This window comes from Apodemus sylvaticus, chromosome 10, assembly GCF_947179515.1.
Source record: "Apodemus sylvaticus chromosome 10, mApoSyl1.1, whole genome shotgun sequence".
Classification (NCBI taxonomy): Eukaryota; Metazoa; Chordata; class Mammalia; order Rodentia; family Muridae; genus Apodemus; species Apodemus sylvaticus.
Genome location: NC_067481.1, coordinates 72675655 through 72687841, shown reverse-complemented (window position 1 = coordinate 72687841; position 12187 = coordinate 72675655). Strand labels below are relative to the sequence as shown.

The 12187-nt window shown below is 49.6% G+C and overlaps 1 protein-coding gene across 5 annotated transcripts in view; it reads right to left on the bottom strand.

Annotated features, from left to right (window-relative positions):
• Window positions 1–1694: 1694 nt before the first annotated feature.
• Window positions 1695–12187, bottom strand: part of Tcf7 (transcription factor 7) — a 29749-nt gene continuing 19256 nt past the window's right edge. Inside the window, exons 4-11 of one of the 5 annotated variants that reach the window (XM_052197350.1) lie at window positions 11329–11440; window positions 10274–10364; window positions 8463–8555; window positions 7328–7447; window positions 6555–6717; window positions 6343–6450; window positions 5831–5879; window positions 1695–3431 (exon numbers count right to left, since the gene is read on the bottom strand). In XM_052197350.1, the coding sequence (XP_052053310.1) occupies window positions 3352–3431; window positions 5831–5879; window positions 6343–6450; window positions 6555–6717; window positions 7328–7447; window positions 8463–8555; window positions 10274–10364; window positions 11329–11440 (816 nt within the window). In that variant the 3' untranslated portion in view covers window positions 1695–3351. The other 4 variants (XM_052197351.1, XM_052197348.1, XM_052197352.1 and 1 more) reach the window with 4 other exon arrangements.

Genomic DNA, 12187 nt, shown 5'->3' with positions numbered 1-12187 from the left:
CTTTCTAACCACAGAGAAAAGCCACCTCAGCTTTATGTAGTTAATTTAGGATCTTCAATGTTTTGATACAGGTTTGTCAAGTCGGATTCGACATGGTCATGTAATTCTTGCCCCTTGTTTTCTGATGATCAGAGGCAGGAAAGAGAATGTAAAGTGCCACTCCATTCCTCTCTACGAGATTAGGCCTTCCTATCCGTGCCTGTTTCCTGAACAGAGACAGGCAGAAATTTGGCTTGGGCTTCCACACCCAAAAGGAACTTGAGATATAGGTGTATCTCAGAGTCCAGTCAACTGGGCTTGGAAAAGGAGTAAACTTCTGCCTTCAAATTGGGAGACATGGCTTCAATTGAAGCCTTGATAGCTTGCAGGGCTCAGCTCTCACTGTGTCCATTCAGCACAGAATGGGAAGCAGTTGTAGCAGAGGGGAACAGTTAAGATAATGTATTGCAGGGAAGTCCTAATTATTGTCTTGGAATGGGTCACAAAGGCTAGGGGGATCTTGTTCTCTAATGTCTTAGGAAATTGGGTTGGTTCTTGGCTGGTTGTGTGGTGAGATTGGTGTGGTATTTGAAGTTGAATTGGGTTTCCATTCTCAAGTCCTTAAGACCTCCTCAGGTCTCAGGAATGTAATGCTGTGAACTGGGAGGATTCAGATTTTGTTTTTGGAGTCTGTTTTTCTAAAGGGTTGCTTTAATTCTAACAAAGTTGCCAATGTCTTCTCCCCACCACACACACACCAGCTCTGCCCTCCACAAAGAGTGTATTGTTCATGTACCCAGTGTACTCTAGAGGATACACCAGATCAGATACAAAACCCCCAACTTGGACCTGTAACAATGTAAGGGTTTTTGTTGTTAAACATCTAGGCCCACAGCCAGAGCAGAATTCTTTAAAACAGGACAAGTGCAAATGTCCCAAGATTGCCTGGTCTTTAGCATCCTCCCAGAAAAAGGTTACAGTCCAAGACTTCAGTTTCCAGTGTCCTTTATAAGTACTTTGAGAACTAAAATCTGAAGTGCAGGATAATGGTCTGGTGGCTGTCCTTGAACATAAAGTATCTAATGGGTGACCTACTGAGGTGGTGCTCTAGAAGTTAGCAGCATAGTGTGCTTTAACATAATGTACCTACATCTAAAATAGTTACCATTCCAACTTTATAGGTCTTAAGTGCCTTAAAAGGCAGTCCTAAGAATTGAGCAGTCTTTGTGTGGGTCTTTTATGACATCAAATTTTAACACTGGACTGCATATTTTTCTTCAAGTAAGTTTCAAGTGTTTTTCTTCTCTCTGTCCTTAGAGGAAAGTAGATCCTGAATACATTTCAGTTGGACTGTTCAATGTCTGAGTGGCAACCACCAGCTGGCTCTTTGGTGCACAAGGGTATTGGGGAGTAGGCCTGTCTGCCTTGATTGTAGTGTCAGGATTAAAAGCAGAGCTTGGAAAGTGACCTCAGCTGGGGTGATCAGGACCAAGCCCCTGTCAAGAGATAACTGATTATGATTTTTGAGGTTGGCAGTCTTGGAATATTTATTCATACTAAGGGATATGCTCCAGGTTTTGTGACAGAACATTAATAGGCACTGTTAATTGAGAGCTGCCATGCAGTTGCTGGGAACTAAACCTGGGTTTCTCTGCAAGAGCAGCAGTACTAAGCCACTTCACTGTTAATTGAAACAGCTAATTACTCAGTCAGGCTTTGAAAAACCAAGTATAAAGAATCTTTATTCTCACGTTTAAAAAAGCTTTTCTAAGGTAATGCATTACAATACAAAAATATTTTGGATACAACAGTTTTTCTTTTTGAGAAAAGTTCTGTACAGCCCTGGTTGTCCTGGATTTCAGAGGTCCCTCTGCCTCTGTCTCCCAAGTGCTGGGATTATAGGTGCATACTGCCACATGTGGCCAGACTTTCTCAAGACTTTTAATACTACATGATCTTTGGATTGAGAAATGAGTGACTAAAGTAGGAACTAAAGGCTTTTTTTTTTTTTTTTGGGTTTTGTTTTTGTGTGAAATACTTGGATAACCCCTTTTCATTTTCTTTGGATTCAGGCTATATACAGTGAGAATGCCAAAAAAAAAAAAAAAAGAAAAAAAAAAAGAAAAGAAAGAAAGAAAAATTTAAGTTAAAACAAAAAAACACTTGTTTTTCAAGGCTCAGGGTTAAGTTTGGCTCAAAGAGTTTCTAGAATGTGGCAAGGAACCATGTCCACCACAGAGAGGTTTTATGGGCTCCTTGCTTTAGTTGTAACAGATCTCTTCCTGCAGCCCCACAGAGAAACTGAAGCTGGCCAGTTCTCAAGCTAAAAGACTGGCTCTGGCTGTTGGGATTTGTCCTCTCACAGCTGCCCAGGAGCTGACTCAGCTGACACAGATGAGCTGGAAATGCAGCTGAGAAGAGCCCGAAAGGGAAGGGTGCACACTGCAGTTAGGCCAACTTTAATTTATTGACCGTAGGTTTTAATGCTGGTGAGCTTCTCAGGAAAGACTGAACTGAAAGCTGACTACTGCCCACCAGTAGGTAGGTCGGCATTATGTTGCCAAATTTGAAATTTGAAATTTGAAAGGTTCCTATAACCTCCTCTTGCAAGCTCCTGAGAACACAGTAAGACGCTTCCTCTGGCCCAGCTTATGAACAGCAGCTGTTTTTTGTAAACAGAGCTTCTCAGTTTCCTTAAGAGAGAAGCATTATTGTTTAAACTTGTGGCTGGTCAACCACAGAGATGCTTTGTGTGGCAAACCAGGTATTCTTGGTCCTAGAAGTATTGGTGTGGGGAAGGTGTGGCTGAGGGCAAGAGAAGCATTTGTAGAGTAGGCAGCTGAAGAGGTCAGCCTAGCCCGCCTGACCTATAGCAAAAACAAAACCTACTAGGACAGTAGGGGTGTCCAGTCAACAATAAGAGATATGGCAGTCATAGGCAGCAGGATCCCCTAAAGATGATACAGGTACATAGATCTCACCCCCACCTCTTGAATTGATGGCCCCCGATTCAGGGAGTTGTGCAGCCTTTGGAATCTTCACCACTGTACGAGGACCCCTAGCTGGTTCCAAGGGAGCTGGTCTTGTTGCCTCCTTCTGAGTTAGGTGGGCCCCTGGAGCAAGCCAGGTGTTCTGTGCCTAGCAACCAAGGCTGTTAGGCTGCCTGTCTCTGAGATTCTTGTTGCTGTATTTGTGTATTCTGGAGAGTGCTGTGGGGGGTCTTTGGAGACTTAGGGACTGGAAGAGTGAGAGCTGCAGAACGACCTGAGAATGTTGGTGCTGGCTCCACTGGGCTAGCAAGCAGTTCTGTGGGGAAGGAGGGCAGCAGAAGATATGAGGGCGAGTCCTGGGGAGCTGGGGACCGGGGACAGCCTAGAGCACTGTCATCGGAAGGAACGGGGCTGGGGCAGCGGCCTTCTCCGGGTAAGTACCGAATGCATTTCTTTTTCCTCCTAGGAATAGTGAAGAGAGTTATCTGTAAACAGAGGGTGAATCCATAGTCACACATCACAACCAGAAAATGGCTGTCCTTGAACAGGCCTGGCTGTCCACTTTGTCCTCTCTCTCCATGGCCTTCAAGGAAACTGCCCAACTTTCAGCCCCAACTGGTCCAGACCTAGGACAAGGGCAATAACACAGAACAGCCACAAGGTGGCAAGAGAAATTTAAATTTGTGTGGGCTGCTTCCTGTTTTCAGGGGAACCATCTCTGAGCTACTGTTCAATGCATATTCATAGGGATTAGATAGGCATTATTAAGACAGGGTTGACTGTCATGCTTGTGAGCAAAATTGGTTCTCACAACCAAGGTAGTAGAAGAAATGCAAAGTAACTGTTGCTTATTAATAACTAGCTCTAGTACTTTGGGAGCAGTTTGTCTTTTGCTCTTTGTTTTAGACAGGATCTCCCAATGGTGCTGGCTGGCCTACTTCAGGCTCCTGAGTGCTAGGGTTCTAGGTGTACCCCCAGCCACAATCTGTCTTAAGTAGCACACATGGGAAGAATAGGACCTCTTCTAGGAGTGGAGTCTCCATTTCCTATTGTGAGCACAACACACATACACTTCCTCCTTGATCTTGGATACTTTCTCCCCGTATCCTCTGTCTCCTCTTTTTGGTGTTACAGATCTAAGATTATAAGTACACACTGGTGATCAGACTATTTCCAGGAGTCTCTGATACCATCACCTTGTATCCCTTAAGCAGGAATTCTATTTTAAAGAAATGAGGGAGTTTGTGGAACTTTATCACTTTGGAGCTAGGAGTAGGGGCTTCAGCTACCTAAATGTGTGACAGATTTGTTTGCTGAGGATTTGGTGAACCTGGCTGGTCTGAGACCCCCTGTGCTTATGCATGACTCTCCCTTTCTACTTGTCTCCCCTTGACCAGTCAGCTCCACAAGCTGTGCTCAATATTGACTTGAACTCAGTAGGAAACAGGGGCTCCCTTCTCAGGGCTCGCTAGGGGACTGAGGGACCAAAGGAAGGGCTGCAGACCCGGCAGAACATGTGCAACAAGGGAAGCAGCTTGAAGCAAAGGGAGATGATGGTGGGGACAAACCCACCTGCACGGACCACACCAATCCGTCTGCTGGTTGAGGCCAAAGCGAGCACGACATTTCTTAGGCGAGCCAGGGTCTGCTCACACCCATGCCAGAGGGGCAGAACAGGGCAGAGGGCGAGCAGGCAGGCAGCAGGGCAGAACAGGGCCCAGAAAGAAGAGGTAACATCAGTGTTAGCCAGTTACAGACACCCCATAGCCCCCACAGGCAGAATGGACCTTCCCATGGTATAGCCAGACCCAGGGGAAGCCTTAGGACCCAGAGCAAGGGATGAGGAAAGGCAGTCACCCAGTTGGGCAAAGAGTCAGTGGGAAGAGTGGTGGAGTGTGGCGTGGTCTTCATGCTGTCCTTCCTTTCCCTGGGCTGGTCATTCTAGCATGGGGCTCGGAGCTGCCCTTAGAAGACCTTTAGGCCTTCTCATTTTCTATGTTGGGGCTGTCCTCTTTTCCCAACTACCTACATGTTTTATGCAGTTTTTCTTCATTCTTGAGAATGTTCCATCTCCCTCTGGCCCACATCCCTTTTTTCCCCCTCCGAGAGAGGTTTCTCTGTATGGCCCTGGCTGTCCTGGAACTCACTCTGTAGACTAGGCTGGCCTCAAACTCAGAAATCTGCCTGTCTCTGCCTCCCAAGTGCTGGGAGTGTATGTGCCACCACTGCCCGGCCTGGCCCACATTCCTAATAAGGCAAGGTATATACTGCATAATTATACCTAATGTTCCACACTTACAGACAGAAGGAAATACCTGTTCTATCCCCAGAGAAAGGCCTAGGAAATTTTTCTCCTGTCCTGACCCAGTCCTAGGCTCCAGCTTTTCTGTATGGGAGCAACACAGCTGGGAATGTACATCATAGTCTGTCATCTAAATCATCAGAGTTGGGGACAGTAAGGCCTTTAGCAGGATGGGTTTTCCGGGCTCTCTGCAGCACTATGTACTGCCATGAGAAATGGGAATAGTGATGAAGAAATCGCCTGGCACCTGTCAGCAGGCTGTGTGATTATTATTGGGTCCTGGCTCACACTTTTGGATTACACATAGAACTTGAAGATCAGTTCCTCGTTAGCTTTTCTGGTGGAACCTAGCTGTGAGCAAGGCTGGCAAAGGTGGCATAGGGTGTCTGGTGCTTCTGCTGGTCTGTTCCTACAGTTAAGCTTTTACTTGCATGGAATTAGACTTAAGAGATGCAGATTTGTGTCCAGAGGGCTCAGGCACTGAAGGTTTGCGGCTGAGCATTCCACCCCACCCTCTGGGCCAGAGCAGGGCTGCTCTTAAACTGAAGCAAGGCCTCACCTGTGGTGGATTCTTGATGCTTTTCCCTTGACCGCCTCTTCTTCTTTCCCTTCAGGAACAAGAGAGATGGTCAGTTCTGGGAGGTAGACAGTGGGCTATCTGCAGCCTACTGCCTCTAGGATATAGACCTCTCCTACTTTGGGACTCCTCTTTCTTGACTTTAGTTCTTGTAAGGCTACAGTAGACAGTACAATTAGGGAAGGTTCCTCTCTCTCTCAATCTTATCTCCCATTTGAGTACAGGAGGGATTTCCAGGTCCCTTCCTTCCCCTTTTCTTGTGGCCAAACTAAATACTGAGCAACAGTTCCATAACTGAATGCATTCTGGAGTGGAGAACCATCTTTAAGGGACGCTTTCTTCTTCTGATACAGTCAAGGGGAGTCTTGGGTTTCTGTGTTACTTGGCCTATACAATCAAGACAAATTCCCCGTCCTGTGTTGAGGGTCTTGTCTTGGGTATGGTATCTCAAAGGTTCCCCTATCCAGTCCTATGCTCTATTGCTAGCCACTTACGTAATTATCCCGTGCTGACCAGCCTGGGTATAACTGCATGTGCAGCTGCCTTTCCTTGCGGGCCAGTTCATAGTACTTGGCCTGCTCTTCTCGAGATAGTGCATGCCACTGCAAAAGAACCGGGGCAGATGGATGCATCAGGGAATTAGGAAGCCGTACCAGGGTGAAGGGGGTGGAGGCAGTCCCTGCCAGCCCACTGCCAATGGCCTCACCCTGCGACCCAGGATCTGGTTGATGGCAGCGCTCTCCTTGAGTGTGCACTCTGCAATCACCTTGGCTCTCATCTCCTTCATGTAAAGCATGAAAGCGTTGAGGGGCTTCTTGATGACGGGCTTCTTAGCCTCCTTCTCTGCCTTGGCTTCTGCCTGGGTTTTCCTGAGGTACACAACCGGATTACATTACTTGGAAAGTAGCCTCCCCCTCTCAGCCACCCCACTCTCACAGAGAACACAACCTAATGCCATCACTTTTGTTCTTTGGAGGCAGGGCTTCTCTGTGTATCCCTGGCTGTCCTGGAACTCGCTATGTAAAACAGGCTAGCATCCAACCCAGAGCCGCTTGCCTCTGCCTCCCAAGTGCTGGGACTAAAGGCTAGCTCCGCCACTCTTTAATGGTTTGTAAGTAGAATTTTCTAATTGCTTCACACGAGTGAGCAGAGAGTAACTGTCCCTTTCAAGAATTCTGTAGCCTAGTGTGAAGAGCACAGAGATTTATCCCCTTCGTTCTTGGCTCAAAGTTTTTTTTGTTCCTTATCCTTCCCTACCCACCATTGCTTTTGAAGAATACAAAGCACAGTAATACCAGCCAATGCCAGAGCCACAGATGTGCTGGGCAGGGCCCTCTAGGCAGTCCTTTGAGGTGCCAGGAAGGGGGCCCTGGACCTGGTGGGAGGCATGTATGTCCTGCCCTGGCTGACCAAACCACCCTGCTCACCAGCCGGCTCACACATTCTTGTCCCTTCCTCCCAGCCTGTATATTAACTCACAGGGTTCTGTCATATGGCTGCAGCTCCTGCTTCCCTGAGGAGGGCACAATGGCCGGGTGAGGGATTGCTGCTGGGTGTCCAGGTACACCAGATCCCAGCATCAAGGGTGGGTGGGTGAACCTGAAGGCAGGAGGAAAACAACACTAAAGCAAAAATTTGGGCTAGACTTTGAAGACATATGGAGATCCCTGCACAGAGGACACAACTGACATACTGTATACTCATTGGTCTGGACACAGGTACACATATATGTATGCATAGACACTGCAAAAGACTCACATGTGTTCTTCAGATGGTTGTTAATCCTTCCCCTATGACCAAGCTTGGGAGCTTATGGCTACCTGTGGGCCTGTTTGCTCTCCACGTCAGTCCTCCAGGCTCCCCTCCACGACAGACTGACTTTTTAAAAGAATGCTTCTGGCTCACCCCAGCTCAAGTTCTCCTGCTGTATACAGTGGGATAAAACTCAGCTGCTTCCTGCACGCCGACTACGTATCTCCCCATGCCCCAGCCAACTTCAGCTCAGTCTACCCTCTTCAGGAATCGCTTCCCACAATCCTCTCTGACCCATCATGCCTGGCTGGGTCTCCTTAAGGCTTGTCTTCAGCCCAGCTGATCCATTCTGCTGTTGCTGCTGTCTCTTTACCTCCTAATCATGGCATGTCTAGAGCTAGGTTTGTCCCTAGAATGAGCTAAATGAAGGGGCACACACACACACACCCTCACCCCAACCCCTCTTTCCTGCTACTGTGTGGAGACTACTCTGCCCTTTGCTGCTTACAGAGATCTAAGAATCCCGAGCAGGCAGGCTCTAGAGGAGAGTGCTATCTAAAAGGTACTGCTATGGCATGGGTGGAGCTCAAGGGATACCCCAGCAAGGATGAGCAGCAGAGCTGAGCTAACCACACATGCATTGCTGCCTTGGCTGCTCTGGGATGCTCTGTCCAGTGTGTCTTAGGCTGAGACATCTAGTTGAATCCTCAGGCACAGAACAGCATGGGACTCCAAAGTTACAGACAGACAGATGGACAAACAACTAACATAGGGTAAGCACTGTCCTGAACACAGCCCTCTGTGGGCATTGAAGCCTGGGCAACAGGAAGCAGGAGCCTGGCTGCAGGGATAGGGGACTCACCTGGGATAGGGGGCGCCAGGGGCTGCAGTGGGGGCAGGGAAGTGCTGTCTATATCCGCAGGAAGGGGACAGGGGGTAGAGAGGAGGGCTGGGCCTGTGGTTGGGAGAGACAGCTGTTAGCAGTCTGACTGCTAGCCAGACATGGGGAAGGACTTTCGTGCCTTGTGTGGTGGGACTCATACATAGTGGGCATGTATCTGGCGGCCTTCTCTCTGAAGCTGGCATCGGTATCCTTCCTCTCTACTGTCACTGTCTGGATTGCTCCTCTATCCCAACCTGCTTCAACTTTTTTATTGTTGTTGTTTTTTTTGGATTTGGTTTTTTCAAGACAGGGTTTCTCTGTATAGCCCTGGCTGTCCTGGAACTCCTGGAACCAGGCTGGCCTCAAACTCTGACATCTACCTGTCTCTGCCTCCCAGAGTGCTGGGATTACAGGCATGTGCCACCACCGCCCAGCTTGCCTGCTCCAACTCTTAAGTTTTATTATTTTCTAATGTATATGAGTGTTTGCTCTGCATGTACATCTGTGCACCACATGCATGCCTGGTACTCTAGGAGCTCCACAGAAGGGACTGGATCCACCACGGGGGTGCTAGGAACCAAACCCTAAGTCCTCTGCAAGAACAGCCAGTTCTCTCAACTCCTGAGCCATTTCTTCACAGCCCCTACTTCAACTAAAAGCCCAGGGGCCCCAAGGAGAATGAGGTGTCTCTCTGGGCTCCTAAAGTTCCAAAGCAGGACAGTGTCAACAGTGCATCATAACTGCTGGCTTCCTGCTTGTTTGTCCACTAGGCAGACTTTACTTTGAAAGAGCAGAGATGGAGGGTCACAATCAGCACCAGCAGAGTTTCTCTGGCACCAGATTCCTTGCTAGCACATAGGGCTCAGCGCAGAGAGCGAGAATGCTCCGTGCCTCACCTGGCAGCAGCTAAGAATACAGAGCTACCATTCTCTGGAGGCTCAGCTGATTCAGACTACCTGGCCTTTGGAGCTGCAGGTCTAAGAGATTTAAGAGGCTGTCCAAAGAGTTGCCTATTCAGAGCACTGGCCTGGCACCATCAGGCTGAATGCTGAGTCCCACCTTGGTCCTGGTGACTTGTATTCAGAATGGAACTTTGTCCCAAACAATCTGGAAACGGAGAAGTGCGATCATGGATAAGAAGCAGGGAACAGGGCAGGTAGGCCCGGGTGCAAGGTTTGCTTTGCACTGCCTTCTTGGGAAGACAGCCTTTCCTGCTGCTGGTTAGAGACCTGCTCAGGTCACAATGTGGCTAATGAATAAAAGGCAAGCCAGTGGCCTGTTGAGACCCGATTCCAGCTGAGAACAGACTCTGGCCAACAGTCAGGCCTGGTCCAGCCTTAGTAGACCTTCCAGTAGGCTGGTCACAAGTGTGGCTCAAGCAAGCACCAGCGACCAGGAAAGATATATTCATACAGCTCCACCATGGCTGGGACAGACTAGCAGCACACAGGCCACCAGGAGGTTAGCTGCCGGCCCCCCAGGCAGCTGTGAGGCAGTGGCCTCTCCTTTGGTGGTGGGTTACCACCTCCTCGCTCAGGACGGCTTTGCTTCCTCACCTTCTGGAGAATGAACTGCAGTCGGGTTGAGACCAGTGGCCAGCACTCCTACCTCCCTAAAGGAAGTATGTCAGGTGCCCTGGGGAATGCTCACAGTCACAAGGTTTGCTGCTCAGAGCCAGGTTAGGCTAAAGCTACTGGCTACAGAGCTAGCAGCTCGGGTCTCAACAAGCTGGTGGAGGGGGAGCACAGGAGGGCGGATACAGAGTCTCCTTTTCTCTGGGCCACACTTACCAGCTCACGGTATGGGGGAGCTGTCCCATGCTGCCCGAGGTCAGAGAATAAAATCCAGAGAGATCGGGGGTCTGCAGCGGCCTGTGAACTCCTGTAGTGAAAGGGGCCACGTCAGCACGTCAGCCTGACCTGGGTGGGAGGCTGGAACAATTACTACTCCTTGGAGCCTTTATGGAGGCCTCCAATATCCCCCGCCTCCTTTTACTAGAGGCCCAGATAGATATCAGCTGGTTTGTTTAGAACTACCCTAGGGTAGTAACAACACCCTTCTGACAAACCAAAGGAACCAAGGACGAGGCGCTGAGTGGCTTTGCCTTGGGACACTGGTTGGACAGAGGCAAAGCTTGGTGTCTGGGGAATGCGAGGTCAGACCTCACCAGGTCCTGATGCACTGCTGCTCGGCCTTTGGAGCCTCTGCTTAGGACTCTTGCCTGGTTCTTTGGATAGAAGGCAGCCCCTAGCCTAGAAGAACCTGGCCTGTGGAGGCAGGGTTGCACCCAGCCCAGGGTTGAGTCAGCAGGTTTCCCACAGCTGACAATGGTGGATTTCAGAATGACTTTGGCTGAGGCTGAGGTGAATCAGCCATCACAACCACCACTTTCCATTTTCTCACTGGGGAAAGGCCATGGGTTTTACATCTGCAGCATGCACAGATGCTGCTCTCACTGCTGCAGCATGCACAGATGCTGCTCTCACTGCTGCAGCATGCACAGATGCAGCTCTCTGGAGTGGAGAGCCTGCAGCCTCATTCTGATTGGCTCCTCCTACCCGTGCCCTCAGACTCAGCCCCTTTCTGACTGTTTTAAAAATACCTCCAAGGCAGGATCTTGTTTTGTAGCCCAGGCTTGTCTCCAACTCTTGTGTAGCCCAGGCTGGCTACACCTGCCTCTGCCTTCTACACCTGGTTCCTTTCTGACCTTTTCTTTGGGCCCTGGGTTTGCAAAGTCCGGGCTTTTTCTGTTATAAAATGTGGGTCAGTCTATGTGGTTTCAGAAGCCAGGAGACTTGACCGTAAGTTCCCACCTCAGTGGCCTTCTCCTACCCCTGGCCCATACCTTGCTTCTGGCTGATGTCCGCTGGTGCAGGGCTTGGGTGTGGACTGCTGAAATGTTCATAGAGTGGAGAAAGTTGGGGGACGCCATGCGGGGGCTGGCCGGGCTTGTTATGCTGGAAAAGACCAGGAGGCTGGTGAACATGGAGAGTTCTGGGGCAGGGGGTGCAAAGTCGGGGCATGCGGAACTTGAGTTCTGTGGTCATCCTGACAGAACTCACAAGTCGATGGGAAGGATGCACACTCCTTGTGTCCTGTGGCACTGCTTTCCCGCCTCTCCATGCCTCTAAGCAGTCCCACCTCCTAGGAGCCTCTTCTGGGACACTCACTGTTCCTCCTGTCCGGAAGTCCTTCCTCACCTCCTGGTTCTATGAAGCCTAATGGCTGTCTGCAGCCTTTTCCTTCTACAGCTCCCAGATGTCCCCCCTGAGCTCTCATGGCACGGAGAAGGGACCTCCTTTGACCCCTGACTTGGGTGATGTCAGGTGGTCCCTGGCTACCTCTAGGGACAGTCTTTCCAGACATCATTCTTCTGGTTTCCTTAGCACTGCAGGACTCTTACTTTTCACAGTCAAATGGTTCTATGTCAAGAGATGACTCAGCAGGCCAAGAGCTCACAGCCCAGCCACAAGGAGGCGCTGCCAGGCCTGGTGCACATGCCCTTGCAGGCCAGCGTTCTGTGGATATCTACAGCCAAGGCTTAGCTGCCACCCAGACAAACTTGTCTGATGAAATGCTGTCGGTGAGAGCACACGGGAGTGACTGCTCACCATGGTACAAAAGGAAGAAATGAGACATCTTGGAACAAGACAGTAAAGAGAACACCTAGGAGAAATGAAGCAGATGGAGTTGGTTGCACGCAC